This window comes from Lygodium microphyllum, chromosome 30, assembly GCF_053477565.2.
Source record: "Lygodium microphyllum isolate KBCC chromosome 30, Lygodium_microphyllum_v1.1.10, whole genome shotgun sequence".
NCBI lineage: Eukaryota > Viridiplantae > Streptophyta > Polypodiopsida > Schizaeales > Lygodiaceae > Lygodium > Lygodium microphyllum.
The window spans coordinates 93,644,640-93,672,476 of NC_141164.1; the positions used below are offsets into that span (position 1 = coordinate 93,644,640).

Sequence of the window (27,837 nt, forward strand, 5' to 3'; positions counted from 1 at the left end):
CCACTGAATAGGCCCTGTTATTCTACGTGGGAAAGTTCGACACCATTAACCATCCAATTCCTGTGTATTTAATTTCCTATGAGATATTCTCCCATGGGCAGGACATTCTCGGGAACTAAAGACATAAAAGCTGTGGCACAGTTGAATATCTCGGCATCAATTATATACACAAATCAGAGAAGCTGGAGGCTGTAGCCAAATCTGCACCTCTTGATCTCCTTTAATCATACAAATCAGAGAAGCTAGTGCCATACTTGTTACCCTCTTGGTCTCCCTTAATCTCCAAGGCACATGCATCAACAGTAACTCAAAGCCCAAAGCTCGTTGCCGCTCTTGAAGACTCCTCCTTTGAAGCTGCATTTTCCTGTAACAAACCTACACCTAGTCCACGCTCTGTTACACTAGGTGCTGGACCTGTGAACCAAGACCTTGCACTGACAAACCAGCTGCCAGTAACAAGCACAAGAACCCCTCCAACAGCAACCGGTGTATAGTTGAAACTCTCCCCCGTAATCGGGTATTGTACAGGTAGTGAAAACAGCACACTGATTATGGCAACCCATAGAACAGCTACCCACCCAACAAATACACCAAGGCGCCCGAGGTTGAATGGACCAGGTACAAATCTCTTCCGCCCTAACGTGATCCTAAATAAGGATGGCAATGCATAGGCAATGTACAGACCAATAGTAGCAATGGAGACCATTGCTTGGAAAGCTACCAAACTCCCAAGGGACTGAAATAACAAAGGAGAAAGAATTTCAGATGCATGATTCCAGAACCTGTTTCATCCTCTTCACCGATATTCTTTTTGCTGCAAGCCCGAAGGTGTTGATCACATAAAAATGGTTTGGGTCGAACATGAAATCATACCGTCAGAGCCATAATAAACGCAATGGCAGCAGAAAGCCAGACAGCATTGATGGGTATTTCTTGTTCATTAACTGAATGCCAGACACTTGACAAAGGCATTGCCCCATCTCTCGAAAAACCGTAAGTCACCCTGTAAGAATGAAAGATAGTGTTGGGTTTGTCATAAATCTCAAATCAAAGGACATGTATACAACAAACCGTGAATTGCTTGTTATGGAGCTCATGCCGCAAAAAAATACAGCAACAGCAACAACCCCCAGGCATATGATTCCTCCTGTTCCACACCCATATCTCTCTCTAAAAGCATCGTAGAAAATTTGGGCAATGGCATAACCATTCGCATCATTTGAAGGATCCAACACATGCTCTATGTCAGTGACGGCAAAGGTGATACCCAACACATAGGCCCATCCAACTACTACTGAAACGCCAACTGCACAAATTATACCATATGGACCATTTTTGTCTGATGCTTTCGTTTCTTCAGACTGCATGCATTGAGATCAACTTCCTTGTCACGACCATGTAAGCATATGCAAGATTTGAAAAATTTAAGAACTACTAGAGATCTGAACACGTTATTGACCCACAAAAGAGCTTTACCATGTTAGCAGAGGCATCATATCCAGTGAAAGTAAACTGGCTCATCAGAAGTCCTAGTAGAAAAATGTATGGATAACTGTGGATATTGTATGAATCATCTGTGTTAAAATGTCTAAAAACAAATTGTGTAGTTGCTCTTGTTGGGGAGACAGTTGGTATGAGAATCATAAGCACAATGACTCCTGCATGACAAGTAAAAAATCATGCTAATAAAAGCAATCCATGGGGTAGATGACTGTTATCATTCACACAACAAACAATTCAGAAGCATAACATCTTGTTTCAGGACCAAAACAAATGGCCATAGTTGAAAATGACACATGTTGCAGTACAATTGTTAAAATGGCCATGAAAACAAGCATGCTTACCAACAATGTTCCATGCAGCTGCAAATGTACCAATATGAGCAAGCCAATCAATTGAGATGCTATTTAAAGCTGCATGCAGAAAAAGAATGCATCCATGGAATGCTAACACCACGTATCTGGATGCCACATAACCTCCCCCATTAGCACCTCCTGTGCTCAGTAATATCATTATTTGGAGAAGAGTTGCCAAAGAATAATCAACACTTGCAGTCACAGCCCACTGCAACACCAGTTATATTAGATATATGGCTTTCGTGACTTGCAAGAGGGTGGTAACAGAGAAAAACACGACATGATCCGTGCAAATGTAATGAAATTTCAAGATAACTTGAGTTTTTGATTTGCAGACCTGGCCGACTACATTGAACCTGTAGAAAACACAACCATGTAAAAATCCGTGAGTCTAAAGGTGGTAACGTCACCAGTTGTCCTTTCCAAACTACCACACAAATAATCAAAAGAAAAGTGTTTAAAGTGCCTTCTTCTGTATTATGAAATCCCAATAACCAATTTATCTCAGGGAAACCCTATTTGGTAAAGTGAAAGTTGAAGTCATGTAAGCAGGAAATAACTATGATAATATTGGACCTCCTTTCATCAAAGGCTTACTGATACAATGGGTACAGGAAAATCACCCAGCAGTCACGATTTAAACCAAAAGGATTCCAAGATCAGTAGGAAATTCATCACGCTGGAAAGGGTGAATCTCCCACCAACGAAGATTGAGAAACCTCTATAACAATTCAACCATATGGAGAGTCTCCTTCCACACATTTGCCACAAAGGATCATTACAGAAGAGATAGATCATCAAAATGCAGGAAATAGGTGTAAACAAGTCTTAATCATAGATGAAGATTTGTTAGCCCAGCACATTGAGAAACATCCATAACACTAGAACCTGTTTCCTGTTTGTTGGCTCAATACATTGAGAAGCATCTATAATGCTAGAACCTTATGGAGGCAGCATCCTTCCACACATTTGCCACACAGGATCCTTCACAAAAGACACATATACACTAAAATGCAGGAAATGGTTGTAAACAAGCCTTCACATTGGAGACCTTGATTCCTACATGCTTTCAAAGAGGTGAATGAAAAGCCTTGATATCCTGCTTCTTAAACCTCTACCATATGATACACAGCATGTTCAATGATCCCAGAATTTGCTTCAGCAGACATTTTGACACCTTTATCATAGACCACACAAAATGTGAAATGATCCAAGAGCCCATTTCACAATTTGGACAGAATTAAAACATTATCAAGCATTTTAACTTGAAATTTGAGTATAAATGACCGATAGTGAACACAATGGGATCAACACATAGTTTTTGTTAGCAAACATGTCTTTGTGTGTCTTCTTATGTGGTTGTGAGCCTCAGTCTGTGTCAGAGGAGGGCTCCTGGAGCTCTGATACCATCTTTGTCCGTCAGTCTTGTTTTGTGACAGTTGCCTTCATCATAGGCACAAAGTTCGCTGTTCACTCTCTCACTATTGCAACCAGATTTGTCCTTGCCTCCTGCTGTCGCAATCATCTCCAGCCAACATCATCTTCTCTCTCCTCTCTCCTCAGTCAGATTTCTCCACCCCTTGCCTTTCAGAGGTCGGTGCCCTCACTGATGCGCCTAGGCACACATGCAGGGGCTGTTGTAGTAGTGTTCTTTCCTGTTTGTTTCAATTAAATTTGAGTTTTGTTTCTTTGTCATCTTCTGTGTTTTCTTCTCTTTGTGTTCCTTTCTCACTTCTGCACTACATGCACACAAAGTATCATTTGCAAGTGTGTTTTGGCATAGAAAGACTCTAACCTGCTGCATTTTCTCTCCTTTCAGCCCTCTTCTTGGCCTGTTCATGATCAATCACATGGAGATTTCATCGGGGACTCAATTGGTGGACCTTTTACCACAATTGTTATTAAACACGCCTTTCCTTTTTGCAGGTCTTCTAAGGACAAGATGGAGGAGGTTCAAGATGAGCTTGCATCACTTGGTATGGACATTTCTTCGGAAAATCTACCTGTGACACTTCTCTCACATCTTCGATCACTGACGTATGACGTGTTCTACACCAATCTTCTCACTTCTCGTAGCTAAGAGACTCTCACTTGTGAGGAGCTAGTCCCATTAGTGCTTGTGCAGGATGTATGTCACAATGAGATAGATTCTTGCAAAGCCCACACACATGGCCATGATTATGCAACTTTATCTCCAAGTACATGACTAGCCAAGCAAAAGAAAAGAAAAGAGGAAGAAGTTGGAGTCATCTTTTAACTTTGATACATATTTTGTGGGAAAGCATAAAGGATATCCCCATGTGTCCTCATTGTGGGAAGGCCTCACACATCGAGAAGAAGTACTAGAGGAAATACCCTCACCTTCATTCGAGAGCGGAGGGTGGATCTACATTGGGATCTACGTCGGAGCTTTCGTCTACCTCTTCTTTGTCAACCGCTATTACCACCGAGTCAGTGTTTCTACACATTTATCTAGTAGAGCCTTATTCGCTTGTCTTGTCTTCTGAGAAGCCTTGATTCATTGACTGTGGTGCATTGAGTCAAGGTGATTTGTTGCACGATCTCCGTTTGTCAAAAGGTATCATCCCTACTAATGATATCTCTTCGGTGCCTATTATTGGTGTTGTCACCTTGCCTCTATTGTCTGACCATCCCTTGAGCTCCATTTCTAAGGCCCTATATGTTCCTGACTCAGGCTTCCCTCTCCTCTCAATTTCTAGCCTTTTTAGACTCCAGAGCCGCATTGTCTTCACCAAGCCGGCTATCTTTGTTGAGGATTATTCTACAGGAACCACTTTTGCGATAGGTTGGCAAGAGAGGAGGCTATCTATGCTCCATTCCCCTTCCATTGTGTAGGGCCCTCCAAGGCACCTTTTTATTACCGCACCCATTCTTGATTGTGTACCATTTATCCCACAGGTTCCATCCCGTCCCCCACCATCTCCTCTGGTGGTTCCCTCGTACCTCCCATCCCTTTTAGAGGGGGGCAATATCAATGATGTGGCTATGGATTCCCTAGCCTTTCGTGTTCCAAAGGGGGCTTCCCAAGATCGTGAGGAGTTTCTTCAAGGTTTCCGATCTACTTTGAGCCTTTCCTTTATGCGGCAACCTCTTTTCTTCATCATCAAGCCACCATCCCCTACCACTTGTGTCAGAGTGCAGTGGTGCGGAAGCGTAGGACTGAGAGAGAGAACGCAGAGAGAGAAAAGAGAGAGAAAGAGACAGTGGAAGATGATGATCTGCTGTATAAAGTGTGCTGTATACAAAGATATGCAGATATGTACACGGGCGCAGTGTGCTGGACTGCGTGTCTCCACCTCGACGATGCAACCTGCTGTTCACCTCGAAGTCCGCTGCAGTCTGCACTGTCTCCTGTCTGAAATCTGCGAACAGAGACGGAATCTGCGCATGCCATCGGTCTGTAATCTGCGAGCAGAGAAGTGCAGGAGACTACTGAAGAACTCGGCTATTTATAGCCAGAATCTGGGCGAAAAACAGGGCAGGTCGGCTGCATTAAATGCAGCTGACTGGACTGCAGGCAGTCCGACTGCCACGTGGCAGTCCGACTGGACTGTGCAGTCCCGGTCAGGCGATGATCTCTACAGTCCGACTGGACTGTGCAGTCCCGGTCAGGCGATGATCTCTAACACCCCCTCTCAAAGCCTGGGCGGGGCAGAAGCCTGAGGGATCTGGAATGTCTCCGAAGTAGAGCCTAGGGAAGGGCCTTCGTAAACAAATCTGCAAGATTGTCCTCCGTCTTGCAGTACTCCACAGTGATGGTCTCATCCAGAAGCTTCTCTCTGATGAAGTGGTACTGGATCTCGATGTGCTTCGTCCGGGCATGAAAAACAGGATTCCGTGCCAAGGCCTAGGGAAGGGCCTTCGTAAACAAATCTGCAAGATTGTCCTCCGTCTTGCAGTACTCCAATGTCTCCGAAGTAGAGCCTAGGGAAGGGCCTTCGTAAACAAATCTGCAAGATTGTCCTCCGTCTTGCAGTACTCCACAGTGATGGTCTCATCCAGAAGCTTCTCTCTGATGAAGTGGTACTGGATCTCGATGTGCTTCGTCCGGGCATGAAAAACAGGATTCCGTGCCAAGGCAATGCAACTCTCATTGTCACATTGCAGCAAAGTAGGACGAGTCTGGGGGCAGACAAGCTCCTCCAACAATCTCCGAAGCCACACAGCCTCACAGGTGGTGGAAGACGCGGCCCGATACTCCGCCTCAGTAGACGAAAGGGCTACCACGGGCTGCTTCTTGCTACTCCATGAGATAACACCTACACCCAAGGTAAAACAATAACCTGTAGTAGACCGCCTGTGGTCCACATCACCGGCCCAATCCAAGTTGCTCCAACCTGCAAGTACAAGATCTGAACCATCTGTCCCTGCGGGATAATGAATCCCTAAATCAGACGTCCCCCGCAAATACCGAAGTATCCTCTGAGTAGCCTGCCAATGCACCGTCTGAGGTTCACTCATAAACCCTGCCAAGAGCCCAACAGCAAAACAAAGATCAACACGAGTGTTGAGAAGCCAAATCAAGGATCCAATCAACTGATGATAGCGGGAAGCATCCGCAAGGGGAGAAGCTGAATGGGAAGTGGCCTTCCAGTTCGGATCCATAGGAGTAGAAAGGGTCCGACAATCCTCCATCGCAAAAGACACCAAGAGCTCCTGTACATATCTCTGCTGAGAGATGAAGATCCCCCTCTGAGACTGATAAATCTCATGGCCCAAAAAGAAATGGAGTAGACCCAAGTCCGTCATCTCGAACGTCCGATGTAAAGCTGACTTCGTCTCTTGGACCTGCTGTGCATGATCACCTGTGACAATCAAATCATCAGCATACAACACAAAAAGCACACAACCATCCTCGGAAGTGTGAACATGAAGCTGCGGATCGGCCGTAGAACGCCAATATTCCAACTGAGACTGAAGGAACGAATCAATCTTCTCGTTCCATGCACGCGGAGCCTGCTTGAGGCCATACAAGGCCTTCTTCAACCTGTAGACTTTCCCATCTGAAGATCCAAAGCCAGGAGGCTGCTCAACATAGATCTCCTCCTTCAAATCACCATTGAGGAAGGCCGACTTCACATCCAACTGGTAAACAGGCCATCTCCTATAGCCAGCCAAAGCAAGAACAGCTCTAATGGTCGCCATACGAGCAATGGGGGCAAAAGTATCATGACAATCAATCCCTGGGCGCTGTGCAAAACCTTTAGCAATAAGGTGAGCCTTGTGCTTATCCAAAGAACCATCGCTAAGGTATTTGGTCTTGAAGACCCATTTGACGCCAATCACCTTCTTATTCGGGGGGCGGGGCACGAGTGACCAAGTGCCATTCCTCTCAATAGTCTCCAACTCGGCTTCCATAGCTTTCTTCCATGGTGCGGACTGTAAAGCCTCCTTCATGGAGGTGGGCTCTCGATCCTGCATAACACGGGTCATCAAACAATAGTTAGAGCAAACAAGCTCCGTAGAATGTGCCTGGTGCCGCCGTGACCGCCGCGGACCATCCTGTGGTCCCCACTCCTCAGGAACCCCCTCAATCCTTGAATCACGGAGTGTGTCACAGGCCCATCGAGGAGGAGGCCGAACCTCCCCTCGACTCTCTCCATCAGTTGAAGACTCTGGAAGATCCACCGGTGGTAACTCCTTAGGGGGGACCAGTGGAACAGTAGACTCTGTGTCAGAAACAGAATCATAATCAAAAGACGGGCTCCAAAGGAACTGTAGCAGGAGCCCAACTCTCCCCAGGATCTCCAAGAACGGGATACTCCTCACCCGTTGATATGACCGGAACCTCCACAAACCGCACATCACGACTAGTGTACACATCCCGCTTGACGGGATCATTCAATCGATAGCCTTGGGACTGGGAGCTGTAGCCAACAAATACCTGTCTTCGGGAAGCTGCTTCAAATTTATCACAGTGAGCCTGGGGAATGTGAACAGAGGCATCACACCCAAAGACCCTAAAGTAAGAAACATCGGGCTTAGTCCCAAAGTAAGCCTCAAAAGGTGTCATCCCATCAACGGCCGAAGTGGGGGATCGATTAAGGATGTGGACTACAGTAGCCACAGCCTCGGCCCACTGAACCTGAGAAGTCTCGGTGCTCCATCATGGTGCGCGCCATCTCGATCACACTGCGGTTTTTCCGTTCAAGAATGCCATTTTCTTGAGGAGTGTTGGTATTAGCAAACTCCTGGTGAATACCTTTATCTGCACAAAAACGAGCAAACTCATTAGAAACAAATTCACCACCCTTGTCGGATTGCAAGGTCTTCAATTTCCGGCCTGATCAGTTCTTCTCAAAGAGAAGCCAATCCTTGAAGTGGGAGAAAGCTTCTGACTTCAATGCTAAGAAATAGGCCCATGTCATCCTGCTGTAGTCATCTACGATCAGCATGAAGTACGAGCTCCCACGCAAGGACTCGTTCCTCATAGGGCCACATAGATCCATAGATACAAGCTCCATCGGTGAAGTAGACCGCCACGAAGCTGTGTGGGGAATGGCATTCCTATGCTGCTTCCCACGAATACAGGAGACACATGGCTGCTGGCTCACCACTATATCCGGCAACCCTCGAACAAGCTGTCCACGTGACGCCCTCCGAAGATAATCATAGTTGAGGTGACCAAACTGAGCATGCCATAACTCTGACTGTGTCTGAGAGGTAAGAAGGAGAGTAGAGAGGGCGGTGGAAGACTTCAATTTATAGATGTCGTTCTCCTCATATCCGGATGATAGAACCTTCCTTGACCCACGATCAAGGACGCGCACCGAATTACTGTCAAACTCCACCAAAAGTCCAAGGGAGAAAATCTTATGAACTGACAGGAGATGATACCCTAAACCTGGTACATGCAAGACCTCTGAGGTATGGGTACCACCACGTCCATCTGGAATAAGCTGCATCTTACCCCGTCCTGCAATAGACACGGAAGAGCTATCTCCAATGAAAATCTACCCACACGAGGGTCGCAACTGGGCAACACCATCTGATGAAGGAGTCATGTGCCGGGAGGCACCACTATCAACGATCCACTCTCGAGCCTGGGGAGCCGTCATCGCAGCATCAGAAGCATTCGGTGAAGAGTCCTCAATGACAGCTAGATGAAGAAATGCAGCTGATGAGGGTGCAACCACCGCTCCAGAATCCTTCGTGTCCTTCTTGTCTTTGTCAGGGCAATCCTTTTTCCAATGGCCAGTCTTTCCACAAATATGACATGTGGATTCTTTGTCCTTGTCCTTGTCCTTCTTTGACTTGTTATCCCCCTTCTTCTTCTTTTGGTCCTTCCCCTTCTTCTGAGAGGCTTGACCTGTCAATGCCTCCGACTTGGAAGCATTCTGTCCCTTTAGTTGTTCCTCTTGGTCCAAGACCATAGGAACCAACTCTTCCCACCGAAGAGTAGACTCCCGTCCCGAAGCAATAAGGGCGGAGTAGAATGTACCGAATCGTGGCGGCAACTGGGACAAGAGTGTGATCGCCATGTCTTCGGAGGAAATCGGCTTCCCCGCATTCTGAACCTGCATCTGAAGCTGTCTAAGCTTGTTGATATGCTCCCGCAACGAAGAAGACTTGTTTACGGACAAGGTTCGCATCTGAACCTCCAAAGAAACCCGCTTCATGAGGGTCATCCGGTTGTACATCTGATCAAGCTTCAGCCATATCTCCCGAGCCACCGTCAAGTGCTCGATGTAAGCTATCACGACTGTAGTATACGACAGAAAAAGAAAGGAACGAATCTTGGCATTCAGTTTGTCCCAGTGAGACTTAGCCTTGGCCAACTCCGCACGAGCATCGGAAGAGAGTTTGGACTCATCTCTTACCGAGGGCCGGTCGATCTCCTCCTGTACAAGCTCCGCTAAATCATAGGACTCAAGGATGGCCAACATCATGACGCGCCAGATGCAGTAGTTGTCGCCATCAAGCTTCTGATTTGCGGGAAGAGCCGGTAAGACAAGCACATTCCGGTCCATAATCGTCTGGAACTCCAAGTCAATCTCTGTAGACATCTTCACCTGTAATGCCTTCACAAACGCAAAAGCAGCCCCCCCTGACTGTGAAAACTCAGCCTGCTAAGGCTCTTCTGAGTCCTGAAACTTCTTCACCCGCCGGAGGCGATGAAAAAGCAAAACCTGCACTTGAAAGCTGAAAACTCAAACTTCCTCCTCGTCAAACAGCAATAAACAGCAGCAAATCCACCACCTGGACTTCTTTCCTGCGCGCCCACGCTCGCTTTAGCATTGTTCCGAGGCGCAGCCCTCCTGCCTGCCCTCAAACTCTGAAAAAGCAACCTTATGTCACGATAGAAACTCCTCTTCAGGTTGGTTCTGCGCTCAGTCAGCCCTCTAACACTGCTCTGATACCATGTCAGATTGCAGCGTGCGGAAGCGTAGGACTGAGAGAGAGAACGCAGAGAGAGAGGAGAGAGAAAGAGACAGTGGAAGATGATGATCTGCTGTATAAAGTGTGCTGTATACAAAGATATGCAGATATGTACACGGGCGCAGTGCGCTGGACTGCGTGTCTCCACCTCGACGATGCAACCTGCTGTTCACCTCGAAGTCCGCTGCAGTCTGCACTGTCTCCTGTCTGAAATCTGCGAACAGAGACGGAATCTGCGCATGCCACCGGTCTGTAATCTGCGAGCAGAGAAGTGCAGGAGACTGCTGAAGAACTCGGCTATTTATAGCTAGAATCTGGGCGAAAAACAGGGCAGGTCGGCTGCATTAAATGCAGCCGACTGGACTGCAGGCAGTCGGACTGCCATGTGGCAGTCCGACTGGACTGTGCAGTCCCGGTCAGGCGATGATCTCTACACTCCAATTGGACTGTGCAGTCCCGGTCAGGCGATGATCTCTAACAACTTGGCCCTTGGTCAATGATGTTGCTAGACAGCTTATGGCGCCTTCAATAGTTCCTCACTATCATCTCATAGTTGGATTCAAGGCTTGGCTCACCTATCCCCGACTAGAGTTTTCAAGGGTGATCCATTCAAGGCCTCTCCATTTCCGTTGCCCTTTGCTAGCCTTCTATTTGTCGGATTTTTATATGGAGAGAGGTCTTGCTCCTTGGATAGCTTTCTTCATTGATGGACTTCATCAGCATTGGCATTCTTCTTGCCACCCTCAGATCCACATCTCCTTTGGCCTTCCACCACATCTAGGATCTAAGACAAGGTATCTGTAGTCACATTGTTCCTTCTCTCTCCTGTGTTTTCTCCTTGTCGCCTTCTTCTCTTCATATTCACTTTTCTCTTTCTGTTGTGCACTCTCATATCATATTCCCTTTTCTTTTTTACTGCTATTTTATAGGACAGCAGACCTATCAATTACAACACCTCCTTTGCGATCTCTTCTTTCATTTCTTTGTTTTTTCAAGAAAAGAAATTTCTATTAATAACACCTTGGAGAATAACCTAAGGTAAAATACAACGTACAAGGAACTCTATGAAGAGTAGCAAAGTACATCACAAATACAAAGGTTGTTGAGCAATCAATCTAGTGGATTGTAACGCCAAACCATATGAGGGACAATATGTGATACTAATACCGACTGTTCTATGGCATCGCCAATAACGACGCTTTTTGCGACGACGGGGGCAAATTTCTACTATCAACTCTCAAACTCTTAGCTTATTCTTTCAAACATATACTCTATGTTTTTATACATTTTTATTGATATAAATATTTTACTACCAATTATATAAGACTAGTATTTGCATTTCAAACGAACACATCAATAAAAAATTGTGCTCTTGAATAAATGCTTGCTCATATATTGTATTTGTTCATGCTAGTCTAATTTATCATCTATGTCCCCATCATGGTTAATCAAGTCCTCTATAAAGTAGAACTATGATCAATACATAACTAGTTGCACATCATTACATTACAGTCAGTAGCCATTGTAATTCTGAGTTACAATGGCTACTAATTGTAATATAATGATGTGCAACTAGTTGAAATGTAGTGATATTCAACCATTTAGAGCATCTCAGTTAACATACTAGTGCTTTGAATCCCATGTCCACAAAAAAAACTCTATTCTCTTCCTCATCCTCACAGAACTACATTGCATCCTCTCCCATCTCCTGCGAAGAGTGTAAATGATTTCTATCTAGATCCTTGATAGAGTCTACGCTGTGTCTATGTCAATCTTATCTACATTTACTTGCTTTGGCTCAAGCGTGTAACTTGAATTCTCAATCAAGTGCAAGTTACAATGGCAAAAAACCAATCTCTCAAGTTGAGCAGTCTTCAATTTGTTTCTCTTTTTGGTGTGAAACAATGCCCACAGGCTCCAATTTCTCTCAGCAAGACCACTACCACAATCCTACGAGAGAATATGGATAGCCATCCTTTTCTGCCAAATTCAAATAAAAGAATAAAAAAAAATTCAACACACTTATTTATGTTACAAGTTACAACATACATGCATCATTGTATGATGTAACATGTTTATTGTTTAAACTTTACTCACCAATATCAAAGCATAATTTCCATACTTCTCCCACCAAGACACAAGCTAGAGCTCTATCTTGCATAATTCTACTGTGGGGCATAAAAATGAGAGAGTGTCATTATGAAACTTGAAGAGATCATCCTCAAGTCACATAATGATGAAAACATATCCGCCAGCCCACTTACTAAAATAATCTTGCAACCCCTCTTGAAGCTCCTCACTAGCATATTGATCCTTATTATGCCAAAGACAATGCAAGCAACGTGCAACAGCATGGATTGGTTTGTGAAACCAATCCCATCTCCTGTTTCACTCTGTGTGAATGTCCTACACTCTATAACATATATAAAAGTTAACCTTTAACCTACATAGCAATATAAATTATGAATCATGATAGATCATAGATTCATAAATATGATTAAAAAGGTGAAATTAGAATGAATGGTCATTGATTCACTTACTTATCTCGAGACAAGAAGATGGTTCTATCAAGTTGTTGGGTATTTCACTTACGCCTCACTTACGCCTACGCTCACATAGGAGTGTCGGTGATTAGTAGGACATTGGGGCACTTTTTACTCTCAATAGGAGAGGTTTTTTCCCCCAGACTTATGGTATTATTTTGTATGTGCTTATGTCACACACTTACGTGCACTTATCATGTTCGGGTGTGAACACCCCCTACAACCCTAAGGTTTAAGGGTTGTACCTTGTACTTTCAATTTACACTCTTTCAGTCTATTGGGTGTCGTGCTTCACTCTCACATTGTCTACTAATTTCTATATTGAGCTTCGATCCTGTCTCGATCTCACATTTGGTATCAGAGCGTTGACTTTGCTCAGCTCAACTCAGGTTCTCCTCAGCTCCGCTCAGCCTTCGGGGAGCTTCTTGCTCAATCCAGCTCTGCCTCCTAACGCAACATACTTCCAGGTTACCACAATAACCACCAGCACGTGCAAGTCGTCCTGCTCTTGCCAGGCCATCTCTGCCTTCAGCACTTGTGTTGCGCCCCTAAGCCTCTCCTATAGCGCTATGTCCTGCACCATCAGCTCACCACGCCAGCAATCGCAAGCGTTCTGCCCTACAACGCCCCTGTTCTGGCCTCGTTAGCTCCTCTAGCTCCTGCCGCCTGGACTCCAAGCGCTTGACACCTCCTGTCCACCCCTATGCCACATCCACCTACAGCGCCGCCTGTACCCGCCAGCTCATCGGGGAACGCCGCCTCTACGCCACCCGTCATCTGACAATGCCGCCCCTTGCCCTACGACGTCCAATTCCTCCCGCCAGGTACAAGCTGCCAACCCCCCTCTCCCCCTGAGGACGGCTACGCCGCCCAATCTGCCTGTAACCTACACATGCGCCTGCACCTCCGCCTACATCTCCTCCAATGCCTACACCTATACCTAGTCGACTATAATTCAATGGTTTTTTTTTTCTTCTTTTATCTTTTTTGTTCCAAAATTAATTTCTAGAAGAGGGGGTTTCTACCCAACCAAGCACAGAATTGTGGATACGTGTCCCAGACACTGTTGATGCAAATTCCTAGGCATAATCATCAGAAACTTTGGGGCTTTTATGTTTTTTGAGGACATTGGCACATGTACTGCAATTACAGTCACACTGATAGACTGTTTTGATCAACTGTGTGGCAAGAAATTTTGGGGGTTTTGCTGATACATTGTTGCTGAACACCGATTGCACCTTGGACTGTATGCATTAAAGACAGTTTTGACAGAGTTCACCTCTGTGTACTAATTGCATAAAAGAATTTCTTGCAATTTCTGAAAATTTTCAGATTTCCAATTTGGTCCCACTTGGACATTGCTCTTTCGCTTCTTTTGGTAATTCATTATCATGGCAAATCAAGGAGAAAAAGTCTTCACCTATGTATCCAAGGAGCACAAATTGGATGGAAACAACTATTCACTTCGATTCTTCATGATGAAGAATATACTTGAGGCGAAAAATCTTTGGGATTATGTCAATGGAGAAGAATCTAGACTTAAGAGTTGTGGCTCCAACTACTCCTCCAGGAGGACGTGCACAACGGGCACCTCAGCCTGCTCCACTTCAGCCACTTCCCCAAAGAATAGCAGCTCAAAAAGCATGGGATACACGGGATGCACAAGCTTTGTCGCTGATTGCATTGGCAGTTCAGCAATCCATCATCCCCCACATTCGTTCAACAGCTTCTTCACGAGAAGCTTGGCTAACTTTGGAGCAAATGTTTGCACGCAAGAATGAGACTCACATCTCTTTCTTAAAGAAAGAGCTAGAGACATTGAAAATGGATGAAGGTGATTCTATTCAGGATCACTTGAACAAAATTCAGGACTTGCGTGAGCAACTCATGAATGTTGATGAGTACTATTCGGATGCACAGATGATATCTACCACTTTCTGGCTTTATTGCACTTGTTGAAAACCAGTCTGGTTGTAAAATTAAGACTCTCCGTTCGGACCGAGGGGGGGAATACATGTCCTCTATGCTGAATTCTTTTTTGAAGCTGAAGGGCATTGACCATCAGTACACTACTGCTTCACAGCAGAATGGGGTTGTAGAGAGGAAGAATAGGTCACTCATGGAGATGGCTAGATGTATGCTGAAAGCAAAGAGCTTGCCACACAAGTTTTGGATGGAAGCCATCATGTGTGCTTGCCATGTTCTGAACAGATGCCCCACCAAAGCATTGAAGAAAATTACACCTTTTGAGGCTTGGAACAGTCGGAAACCTTCTGTTGGACACTTTTGTACCTTTGGGTGCCTTGCATATGCACACATTTCAAAGGTACTCAAAAAAAAGTCGAATAAAAAAGGCTGTCAAATGCATTTTTGTGGGATATAGTAGTGAGAGCAAAGGCTACAGACTCTATGATCCTGTTTTTAAAAAGGTGTTTGTCAATAGGGATGTACTATTTGATGAAAAATCAGAATTGTCCCTGGCTGGTTTAGACACGTATCAAGCTGCCCGTGATGTATTTAAAGGGCTGCTTGCCCATTACATTTGGTGTTTCAGTTGGAGTTTCAGCAAGTGAACTCAATGTTCAGCCAATTGCTCCTTTGGAAAATGCAGAAAATCAGCCATTGGCTGATCTAAATATTCAGCAAAGTGCTGAAACTGAAATTCAGCAAGAGCTTATGCACAATCAGGAGGCAAGACAAATGCCTAGATAGTATTTACAGACTATGAAAGATAGTCATTTGGATGCACCCATGGCTACTCATACTATAAGGCAAGCTCATATGCATGATACTATACATACGATGGAGTTCATTATGGCAGCAAGCACCCTTGATGATGAGAAGCCTGAATGTTTTGAGGATGCACAACAGAGTGTACATTGGATGGCAGCAATGCAAGTTGAATTGGATTCTATGACTAAGAATCAAACATGGTATTTGGTGTCTTTGCCCTTTGGAAAGAAAGCCATTGGAACAAAATGGGTCTACAAGTTGAAACGAAATGCAAATGGATACATTGACAAATATAAGGCAAGGCTTGTAGCTAAAGGCTATCCATAGAAGAAAGGCATTGACTATGAGGAGACATTTGCTCCTACTTCCCGCATGATGACCATCCGGTCTATGGTTGCTTTGGCTACTCATTATGGATGGACTGTGCATCAGTTGGATATTAAAACTGCATTTTTACATGGGGAACTTCATGAGGAAGTATATGTACAACAGCCCATTGGTTTTGCAGTTGAGGGCTCGGAGCACTAGGTTTGCAAGCTGAAAAAAACTTTATATGGCTTGAAATAAGCTCCTAGAGCTTGGTATGCAAAGATAGATGTTTTCTTGCTTAGCCAAGGGTTCATAAACAGCTCATCTGAGTCTACCCTTTATGTATGTAAAGAGGGGGGATCCATGCTGATCATCTGTCTATATGTTAATGATCTCTTGCTTACAGGGACACATGTTGATCAGATTTCAGCATTCAAACAAAATTTGCAGCAAACTTTTGACATGTTAGACTTGGGGTCTTTGCATTATTACTTGGGCATTGAGTTCATACATGATGCTAGAGGTATTGGTTTATCACAGTCAAGATACATTGATAAACTTCTTGAGAAGTTTGGCTTATAGGATTGCAAGCCAGTTTGTACACCAATGGAACCTAGACTAAAGTTGTCATTACATGATAACAGTGATTTGTTTGATATACACACGTATGCTCCACCAATTGGATGTCTTATTTACCTATGCAACACTAGGCCGGACATACAGTTTGCAGTTTCAGCCCTGAGCAGATATATGCATCAGCCACGCATATCACATTGGCAAGCTGTTAAGTATATCTTCCGTTACTTGCAAGGTACTAGATCTCTTGGATTGCTTTATGCCAAGGGGGGACCACTGCAATTACATGCTTACAGTGATTCTGATTGGGCTTGTGATTATGATTCACATCACTCCACTAGTGGCAATTATTTCTTTCTTGGCTCATCTTGTGTATCTTGGCTTAGCAAGAAACAGTCCATTGTTGCCACATCGTCATATGAAGCTGAATACAATGCAACTTTCACTACCACAGTTAAATGCATATGGATTAGACGTTTTCTTCTGATCTGGATGTATCTGTTACGGAGCCTACTTCTTTGTTCACTGACAATCAGAGTGCCATTGCAGTGACACGGAACCCAGTGTTTCATGCACACACGAAACACATGGAGATACATTCTAACTTTGTCAGAGAGAGGCTACATGCAGGTGATATCAACCTTGTCTATTGTCCTACCACCAGTAATGTGGCAAGCATCTTCACCAAAGCTCTTCCTCGTGACAAATTTGAAGCATTTCACAATGCTTTAAATTTGATCTCTTTTGGTGGCGGATGATCCTTGTACTCTTAATCACTCCCAAGGGGGGTTGTTGGGTATTTCACTTATGTCTCACTTACACGTACGCTCACATAGGAGTGTCGATGATCAGTAGGACATTGGGCACTTTTTACTCTTGGTAGGAGAGGTTTTTTCCCCCTGGCTTATGGTATTATTTCGTATGTGCTTATATCACACACTTACGGGCACTTATCGTGTTAGGGTGTGAACACCCTCTACAACCCTAAGGTTTAAGGGTTGTACCTTGTACTTTCACTTTACACTCTTTCAATCTATTGCATTGGGTGTCATGCTTCACTCTCACACTGTTTACTGATTTCTGTGCTGAGCTTCGATCCTATCTCGATGGGCCTCTCCAATCTAATTCATGTACTACTACAAAAGGCCTAGAGTACTACCCTCCATATCAATGATTCTCAAAACTGTGTAGATGGGAGTCAAAGATTTTAGGAATGCAATTGCATCCTCTCAATAGGCCTCATCCATGACATTTCTAATAAATGTCAAAGCTTCAGGTTGCTCCCTCTCATCCCATGCAATGCACTCTTTAGAGACAACTGTCCTCAAGAGACCCTGGCGGACTCTAACAAGTCTCTCCACAACAATAAACATGTAAATGAAACGAGTGGCTGATGGCTTCAAAAGATCCAAATCATTATTTGCCCTAAAAATTGCATGCACTCTAGGCCTCTTTGTCACAAACTTTGCCATGCTTCTACCTCTCTTGAAGAGGTCATCTATCCATTCAACCTTTTCCAAATCCTCCATGAGTAGATCCAAAAAATGTAATGCGCATGAAATCCACATGATCTTAGAGAAGTCACCATCTAACAAAGCACCCATAGCCACATAGTTACTGCCATTGTCACTGATGACTTGCACTACATTCTTTACACCAATCTCCAAAATGGTAGCCTTGATGTGCCTATAGATGTAATCATTGTCCATGCTCCCAATGTGTCAATGGCACGCAAGAACATGGTCCATTTGCAAAGGACACTAAGATGTTATACACATTCCTCCTCACATCTGTCCATCCATATCACAAAATAGTGCGACCATACTTCTACCAAGTAGTCTTCAAAAGCTGCATCTCTAACTCTACAACTTGTTTCTCTCTAACAAGCTCATGTGTACGCAAAGCCTCATAGTAGTCAATGGCCATGTAATTCGTGTAGTATGGACACTTTAGAAGGTGTCACTTTAGTATGTGTATACCTAGTGTCTTCACATTTAAAAGTAGTGGCACTAGGGACTAGAGTTAGTTGGCTTCTAGTCAATTGGTGGAGGGCTAGTTAGGTGTACCTTCCCTCTATCTTTTCGGTTCAGTGAGTACACTCTATTCTCTTGCTTCGACTCACTCACTATCATTGTCTTATTTCTCTCTCCTCCATAGCTATACCTGATTTCTCACAAAGATGTCCAAGATGTTGTGCTCTTGGACAAAACCTGCCTATGTGGGGTGAATGATATCTATATCAATGGGGCTAATCCAAGACTAATCAGTTTTGCAAGGATCTTATAGGCAATTCCAAGCAAAGTCATTGATCTCCACATTGCGATCTCCAATCTGTCCCCACTTCCTTTGGGAATCAAGTGAGTCAATCCAATCCCTTGGAAAGTCTCTCTCACATGACCCCTAATGCCATGATCTCCTAGAAAGTTGAGATGAGGCCGACACTTATAAGATCCCAATAGCTCAAAAAGAACTTACCCAGTTGGAGTCTTTTCTGGACACTTGCCTGAGGATAGTGACAAAAGCGTCCTCTACACATCCTCCTCTGTAAAATGGGCTATCAAATATCTGCTCATCCTGTCTACAATCACCTTTTTTGTGCTCTACCATACTCTCTCTCTATCCCTCTCATAGCCTAGGGGCCTAGTAGTGAGTTCAAGCAAAGCTATATAATATTGTGTAGCCACATATCTCGCCTCCAAAGGCCCCTATGCAATGGATCCATCTGGCCTCTAAATCTCTTAACATCCTATCTAGAGTGTTATGGCCCTATGGTGCAGTTGAAAATCTATTAACCTTGTCACCAGACTGAGTCCTGAAAGAAGCTCTCACATGAAACATGTACTCTGATCTAGTTTCCTTCATAGTATCAATCTTTGCTATGGCAACCTGTATCCTCTCAATTGTCCATCTGCACCTTGGTCATCTCTCCTCTCCTCTCTATAATGCAAACAATGATGCTCTAGCATATCTCTCCTTCTTTAAAAGGCCCTCTCTCCTCCTCGTGGCCTCCTCTAGGAACAAGGAACTACTCTCCTATAAGCTCGCGCTGTTGAGCTAAAAATGCATTAGTCTAACTTAAACAGCCCAAAAAACACTTAATTAATGAAAAAACCTTATTATTTTAAAAAGAAACGCAATCCTAGAGAGTAACTATGTCCCACATGCCAAACCCTAATGTAGGTGTCCCAAACTTTCTATAAATAGACATGCAACCCACCACTCTCCCTCAATCTCATTTTTGCAAGTTTCAGGAACCGTATCTCTACTGCCCACATCCCATTTATTAAGGGCATCGCGGTCAAAACTGCCCCTTGCAATTGCTATCATCCGACGCCTAATTCCAATCTCTGACTCCACCCATTGGCTATTTCTTGCATCTTTTTGGCTATTGCCTACATCTTGGAGCTGTCACCTAGTATCCTAGAGCAGTCGTACTCTAGAGCTTGGATTTATTACTAACATCATCAATTGGAGTTGTCCCCATCACTTACACACTATCGCCACCTATCAAAGATTTGTGTTTGTTGAGTTTCTCTCTCCTCCAACTGTCGCCTACACTTCCTACACAGTCTCCAACTATCGCTCAGTTTTTCTCCTCAAGTACCTGAGTTTTTAGTCTTTCTTTCTCCTCAGTGCCTGTTTGCATCAAATCTAACCTCTCTGACTATGTTTACTAGTGTTTGACACACAAAGGCTGCCTTGCTACATTTTCAATTCCATTTCCGAGTACGACACACTCTCCAGCTCATAACCTCTGTCTTGATCCTAGTCTCTAGAGATGCAAGAGTTTGACATTCAATATTCAGTGCATAGTGTGTTTGCTACATAAGCATCGTATATTCAGTGATTATTTACTTCATTATTCATTGTGTTCACTGTCTCTAAGTTACCCTAACCCTAACTGTGTTCCGTGTTATCAGTTTCGCTTCGTAGTATAATTGGTTTTGTGTTTTCTATGTTTGGACCATTTTTTCACTTGGTATCAGAGAGCTAGGTACTCTTTGACAAACCTTGGCCTTTGATCACAAAGCTCATCTACAAAGCCAAGAAGAACAAAAGGATCAAATGACCTTGAACTCATTCACACCATCACTCCAATCTCCACAACCAAACATGGACAAAAATGATTAGGAGTGGGCATCCCAGCTTGCTACTACCCGATTTCATATGGGCGGAGAACCATCGGACTACCATGGAGTCCAAAGACCATATCAGATTATTTCCATTACTAAGTATGATCTCATCCTTATGCACAAGGTTCAATAGGAGGTTGAAGGTAAGCCTCAGTTATCTCCTTTAGATTCAATACACAGAACTAATAACCTTGCAGGACCTTCTGAATCTCCACTACGAACTGGCCATCCACAAGTGGAACCTGGCTTGGATTACACTCCACTTCCATAGTACTCCTTTTTTCCAATGCTAGGTACAAACCCTTTTGTGTCAAATTCTATGCCAACTGATTCTATATTTTTTGTTGGATGCTTGCCAAGAAGGTACTCTTCAAAATAACCTTTGGTTTCTAAGTAATGAGAAAGACAAGTATTTCTTTATGAACTCAAAACTAGGTAAGAAGCTGAAAGAAGAACTTGTAAGTATTGCTTCCCTTCCTTTTCTTTCAAACAATTTTGTTTCTCATGGTCAATTCAATTCTCAATCTAATGCATTTAATGAACAAAAAAAACCATTCATGTTTCCCACAACACCACCTATCATTAATCCATGTAGGCTCCCACCCATCCCTACCACATCTTCTATTATACCTTCCTTTATACTTCCATTATGTACACCCCATTTACCATCACACACCACACCAGGGGTTTTGCACACTTAGACACAGCCTTAGGATCTCTATATACATGTTTCCAAGTGGTGTACCTATGACAAAGGCTTAACCTCCCACACACACTTTTGGGTTATCCCTCTTAAAGTGCATCCCAAACATACTCGAGTGTGGGTTCTTTGGTACAATAGTTTGCCTCTTTGACCTTACCTAGTTGTGTCCCAGCTGACATTTGGACATGGCTATCATGTCCCAATGCCTTCACCTCCACCTATGATACCATGTGGAACTATAACAATTTCGGTACCTCCGTATCAATCGACACTCATTGGACATCAATAGCCTATTTTTGCCTATCCACCATTACCCTCTCCTCCTCCTTATCCACCACCATCTTATCCTCCACCCTACCCCACCTATCCACCTTTACAAACACCTCATGGTTCTAGCTCCTCATCCACCATGAATGCTTTTAAATGACAAGACTCGTTCAACAGGTCAAACTATACCACTTAGTGTAATTTGATGAGGCATATCTTGGACTCACCTCATGGTTCTAGCTCCTCATACACCAAGAATGCTTTTAATAACACGACTCATTTCAAGGGATCAAACTACACCACTTGGTCTAATTTGATGAGGCATGTCTTGGACTCTCAAAACCTATGGGATTTAGCGCAGGGGTTGGAATCCCAATCTAATCCCACACTTATTCCATACAAGGTTATCCACTTATGAAAGGCTTGTAATGCCTCCACTATTTTCGAGCTTATGCAAGGCTTATTCCTAAGTTTCACTCTCAACTTCAGCATTTTGACTTAGCATCCAAGCGTTAGGCACACTTGACTAACTGCTATGCGGCTCAAGATAGAACTCATCACACCAATTTGAATCATGAACTCCAGAATTTTAAAATCACAAACAAGGATGACTTGAAAGTTAAGCTAGCTAAGAATCGACGTCTTCTCACTGCGTTCTCAACCACTGGGGCTCCTAAGTCATCTGACAATCAGGTTATCTTGTTTCTTAATAAGCTGTCGAGAAAATATTTCCATTTTATACAGGAGGTGATTTCACAACCTCAAATGCCCACATTTTATGAGTTTGAGTGTCAATTGTTGCACTACATACCGTTGTTCAATCAATTTCATAATATGTCCTTGAGAGAGGAAGCTCTCGTCACATCTTCTTAGAAGGGGCAGCTCATTCTAGAGCAGTTAGTTTATTGCCTTTCAATGCATTTTCTCCTTCAAACAGGTTTTTGTTTGCATTTCCCAGGCAGTTTTTGCATACAGCAGTGTACCTCACCTATTGGACATTGTCCACCCTTTTCGGGATTTTTCTGAGCCCTATCAGGCACTTTTACCAGCATTAAATGCTGGTCGGCCACATTTTTGGCCCCGCATTGCAATCAGCCAAATTTAGGGTTTGTTGGCTATATATAGCCTACCCCTCCCACATTAACATTCATCTTCCTCCTTCCTTGGCAAGTGTACACTCCGACTCTGTCATCTTTCTCTATCTCTGCTCCTGCTGTCATCATCAGCCTGATCTGGTGCCCTCATTGACACTGCGGGTTGCATGCAGGGACTGATCAGTCCTCCTACATTCAACATTCTTTCCTTGCTCAATGCAGTCTCTCTTTGTTCCGTTTTCTCTGTGGTCATGTTCCTTCTTCCGTTGTGCACTCACATGGTATCATCACCTAAGAGAGACATTGAGAGGATTTCTCATGGAGGAAACTATCTCAAACTGCCAAACAGCATTGCCACATCAGTGTTTTGCTCAAAACACAGCTTTCTTCTTGAAGGTAACAGCTTCTTTTGTGTAGGCGACACTATTTCTCCCCCAAGCAAACCCTCTACATCAACTTCCTTGTGATCCTATAGCCTTTTCCTCCTATTTCAAGGCTATCTACCACCAAAACGCAAATTTCTTATGGGTGTCTTGTAGAATTTTGAAGATGTCTTACAACTAGTTTCATGGCTTTGATGATACACGTAAGGAGCCTTCTTAGCACTCCTCCAAACGGCAACAAGATTATCGCCAAGATTATTGCATGGATTGTGAAGCATGGAGGTCACCTAGCTCATTTGTTAAGGAACCCTCTCCTCCCCGTTCTCTCCATGTCTCACAATAGGCCCGTTCTGCTAGCCTCCATATGCCATCCATGGCACCCTCTATACAAGTACCCATACTCCCTTCTTTGCCCAAAGAAGACCAACTTGATAGTTCAAATTACTCACTTTGGTCGTGTAAGGTGGAGTATATCCTTGATACCTTCGATCTTTGGGAGTTTGTTACCCACCCTATTTGCCATCCAGTGGAGCATCCCACCATTGGATTATCAATGGATTGTGCGACCTTATGGGATTGGCTCAACTCTAGAGCCCAATCTTTCCTCTCTATGAGCTTACATGATTCTATATTAGTGCATGTGTGCAAGTTGTGGAAACGAGCAGAAGCGTGGACAAAGCTTGCTTCTTTGTACCATCAGAAGACATTTGCCTACCCGATTACTCACAAAAAAAAATTTATGGAAGCTCGCTCTTGATGATTCTCCATCCATGAAGGATCATATTAATAGGTGAGGATATGAGGAATGAGCTTGCATCCCTTGGTAAGATGATCTCTTCAGAGGATATGGCTATGATTCTTTTGACTCAGTTGCTATCTCCCTGGTTTGATGTCTTCTACACCAATCTTCTTACATCAAGGACCCATGAGAAGCTTCTATGAAAGGACCTTGCCCCACTTGTTTTGGAGCATGATGAGCACACCACAGAGGTTGCCAATGGATCCACCTCCACCAAAGCTTTTGTTATAGGTTCGAGGAAGGAAAAAAAGAAGAAAGGAAAGTCCAAGGCTAAACCATAGGAGAGTTCTTCAGGCTCTAACTCTGATTTGAATTAGCCTAAATGTCCATATTGTCAGAAGGGGGCATATCCAAAGAAGAAATGTTGGAAGAAGTACCCTCACCTTCATCCAAGAGTGAAGGATGGAGCTAAAACATCTGAGTCTTCCACCTCTACTCCCACGGTTACCCATGAGTCAGAGTTCCTTCATAATGTTGACTTGAAGAAGCCTTCTTCAATGGTTGCCTCGTCTTCTCAAAGGCTTTGGCTAGTTGATAGTGGAGCTTCTAGTCACCATGAAGTGATTTGTTGCAAGATCTATGCCCTTCTAAGGATTCAGCCACTATTGGTGACATTGTATTTGTGCCTATTACTAGTGTTGGCACTCTGCCTTTGTTTCCCAATGATGCTTCGAGCTCCTTTCACAAGCCCTTCATGTTCCGGACTTGGGCTTTCCACTCCTCTCAATTTATGGCCTTACTAGGCTTGGTACCCAAGTTGTCTTCACCGAGCAAGCCATTTGTATTGAGGATTCTTCTACATCGGCTGTTATTGCGACACATTGGCAAGAGAGCGGGCTTTATAGGCTTCATTCCTCTTCTCTCATGCAAGGTCTTCCGAGGCAATTGTCTATTGCTACACCCATTCCCGCTTCTACACCATTTATTCCATAGGTTCTTCCCATCCCCCACCTTCTCCTCAGGTGGTTCCCTCATATCCCCCATCCCTTTTAGAGGGAAATGATCTCGATGATGTGGTTACGGATTCCCTAGCCCCTAATGTTTCAAAGGGGATTTTCCAAGATCATGAAAAGATTCTTCATCGCAGCCTACATCAACAAACTTCATCGACATTGGTATTCCTCTTCCCACCCCAGGATCCATTACTTCCATGGCCTTCCACCACATCCAAGATTTGAGAGGGGGTGTTAGTAGTCATGTTTGTCATGCTTTGTCATCTCTTACCTGTGAGCCTTATAGATGAGACTTTAGGAGCTCTGACCTGTTTGTCACTTATTTTGACAAAGAAGGTAGCTCATTCTAGAGCAATCAATTTATTGCCTTTTAGAGCATTTTTTTCTTCAAACGGGATTTTGTCTACATTTCCTAGGTAGTTTCTACATACAACAATCTACCTCACTTGTTGGACATTGTCCACCCTTTTCGGGATTTTTCTAAGCCTGTCTAGCATTTTTACCAACATTAAATGTTGGTCAGCCAAATTATAGGCCCCACATTGCAATTGGCCAAATTTGGGGTTAGTTGGCTATATAGTCTTCCCCTTCCACACTTAGCATTCATCTTCCTCCTTCCTTGGCATATGCACACACCAACTCCATCTCTTCCTCGATCTCTGATGTTGCCGTCATCATCAACCTGATCTAGTGCCCTCACTGACACTGTGGTCTACGTGCAGGGACTGATCGATCCTCCTTTTGTATTCAAAATACTTTCCTTGTTCACTGTAGACTTCTTTCTTCCTTTCTTGCAGTCTCTCTCTATTCTTTTGTCTTTAGGTTTGTGTTCCTTCTTCCGTCACGCACTCTCACAATATTCAACTTTCATTATTCATTCATTATCTTCTTCGGTGTGTTCATTGTCTCTAAGTTACCCTAACCCTAATTGTGTTCTTTATTAGGCTATGCTTTGTCGTACGATTGTGTTTGTTAACTATAAACGAGTATTTCTTTAGAGTAACACCATGAACAAAGACAAGACGGAAGCGTGAGTCCAGAACATAGAGAACCTCTATACAGAGAGTGGAGATGAAGAATTGGAAAATAAAGGCAAAGTGCTAATACCATAAATAGACACCAATGAACCATGGTGAATGCACCCTCCTAAGAATGGAGATCTTGGAGCGAAACACCCAAACAATTCATATTCTCAGCATCACTATCAATGAGCTAGGGCCTCTCTAAAGACAAGACAAACAAAGAAAACTCCATCTAATGAGTCTAAAGGAATATTGATTTGTCACATAATACCTCCCAGCTGATATTTTTGAGCCCATTGTTAATGCTTTCTTACTTGAGAGTGGCTACCCTATGAGATTGTCCTTCCCCATTCAATTGTATGGTTATTTTGATTGAGTCTTTTATGTACATTTGACCTTGGATTTCAGTTGAGATGTACTGAACCATCTTATATTGTCTAGATAAGTAGACCAGACTAAATGTGAAAGCATTTGATGGATGTTGTTCTCTGGGATTAGGCCTGGATAAGATGCAAATAGATTGGAAAATGAAAGCACGGCTGCACACACATGGAAGACACATGCTCTGGTTTGTGTATTATGTCCGCATTAAACATCTAGGCTCATTCCATACATGAGATCTGAATTTTCCAGTTTTTTGACACAAGGAACACACCCCCAAATTCCCACTGCGCTCCACTACTACCTGGGAGAACAAGCAAGAGTCATATTGGGATTGTCCCAATGTGCAGGCACGTCCTTTGATCAGTAGTACCAACTGCACTATTCCCACATAGCACATCAGAAATCAGCCTTTCATGTGTTAACTAAAAAGTGCTTGAGCATTTACACAAACCAATCGTGTATACCCTAGTGATGGAAGATGGATGCTGAGTGAATCTTAATACAGTCTTGGATCTTCAGCACAGAAACAAATCAAACAAACACACTTGAAACAAAGCAGCTCGTAAAAGCGAAACAAAACATACCAGCCAGTGATCCAGGATGAAAATGGCCCCCACTCTTTGCCAGCCAGTTGGTAGCTCCAAAAGTACAAGCCTCCAGATGTGGGGTAAGCAGAGCAAATCTCAGCCATGGATAGAGCGACGAACATGGTAAAGAAACCCGCAATGAGCCATCCATATGTCATAGAAACGGGGCCTCCATATGCCAAGCCCGTGTTATACAGAGTGGTGACTCCAGTGAGGATGGAGATGATGGAGAAGGAGAAGGCAAAGTTGGACAAGACTCTGCACACGAAAGAGATTGATCACAAACTGAGATATGGAACGATCAAAACCTGACAAAACAGAAATTTGCACCAATGTGTGTGCGCACATGCGCACATTTGTTAGTGAATCCAGGAATATTTAATTGCTCAGTGTACAAAGGTGATTGCATTGATTATCCTGAAAAATTGTAAGGAGTTTAACTATGCACAGGCAATTCCGTAATATCGTTTTAGCATATGTAGGACCATGTGAATTTGGAATTTGCACATGGATGCTCGTGAGTTTAACGTTCTACACAGACACACTGAAACACTCAGACTGTATGCATGTAACCACCCATTGTATGAATTGCTTATTGCAGTAATTTTTTACAACTGACTGGGATTAATGTGTGAAGTTCTATATACCTGCAAAAACGTTTTGATCAGTTGTAACTTTGCAATTTGATAACACACACACACACACACACTCTCTCTCTCTCTCTCTCTCTCTCTCTCTCTCTCTCTCAATCGAAGATGGAGGCTTACGACAGGTCACGTTTGAGTTCCTGCTTGTAGCCGAGCTCTTTCAAACGCTGCTGGCCCGAGTCAACAACACCCATGGCTAGAACGTCAGTATTTGCGGTGAGATTATTCACCGCCTTTGGCGCTCTAATTGGCAGATAACGACTCTGCGATTAGCAGCAGAAATCAACTAAACATTGGCAGTAGGAAAGACTGACTCTCTCTCTCTCTCTCTCTCTCTCTCTCTCTCTCTCTCTCTCTGTGTCTGTGTGAGACAGCGAGCATTGTCATGGCATCGGCCAGAAAGGTTACTTGAGTGGCACGCGACATGCACAAGCCTTGTACGTTTGCG

At 43.8% G+C, this 27,837-nt stretch overlaps 1 protein-coding gene across 1 annotated transcript; it reads right to left on the minus strand.

Annotated features, from left to right (window-relative positions):
* Nucleotides 1–18: 18 nt before the first annotated feature.
* Nucleotides 19–27,837, minus strand: LOC148010131 (amino-acid permease BAT1 homolog). The gene is made up of 8 exons (XM_087672445.1): nucleotides 27,510–27,837; nucleotides 26,740–27,000; nucleotides 2,194–2,212; nucleotides 1,845–2,064; nucleotides 1,477–1,658; nucleotides 1,072–1,361; nucleotides 874–1,003; nucleotides 19–736 (listed from the first exon to the last, which is right to left on the minus strand). The coding sequence occupies exons 1-8, from the start codon at nucleotides 27,581–27,583 to the stop codon at nucleotides 308–310; spliced, it is 1,605 nt and encodes a 534-aa protein (XP_087528571.1). The 5' UTR covers nucleotides 27,584–27,837; the 3' UTR covers nucleotides 19–307.

Coding starts and splice junctions, on each gene's coding strand:
- LOC148010131 (XM_087672445.1), bottom strand. CDS start 27,583: ATGGGTGTTGTTGACTCGGGCCAGCAGCGTTTGAAAGAGCTCGGCTAC. Junction 1,659..1,844: donor AGCTGCATGGAACATTGTTG/GTAAGCATGCTT, acceptor CTTGTCATGCAG/GAGTCATTGTGCTTATGATT. Junction 737..873: donor CGTTTATTATGGCTCTGACG/GTATGATTTCAT, acceptor TTGTTATTTCAG/TCCCTTGGGAGTTTGGTAGC.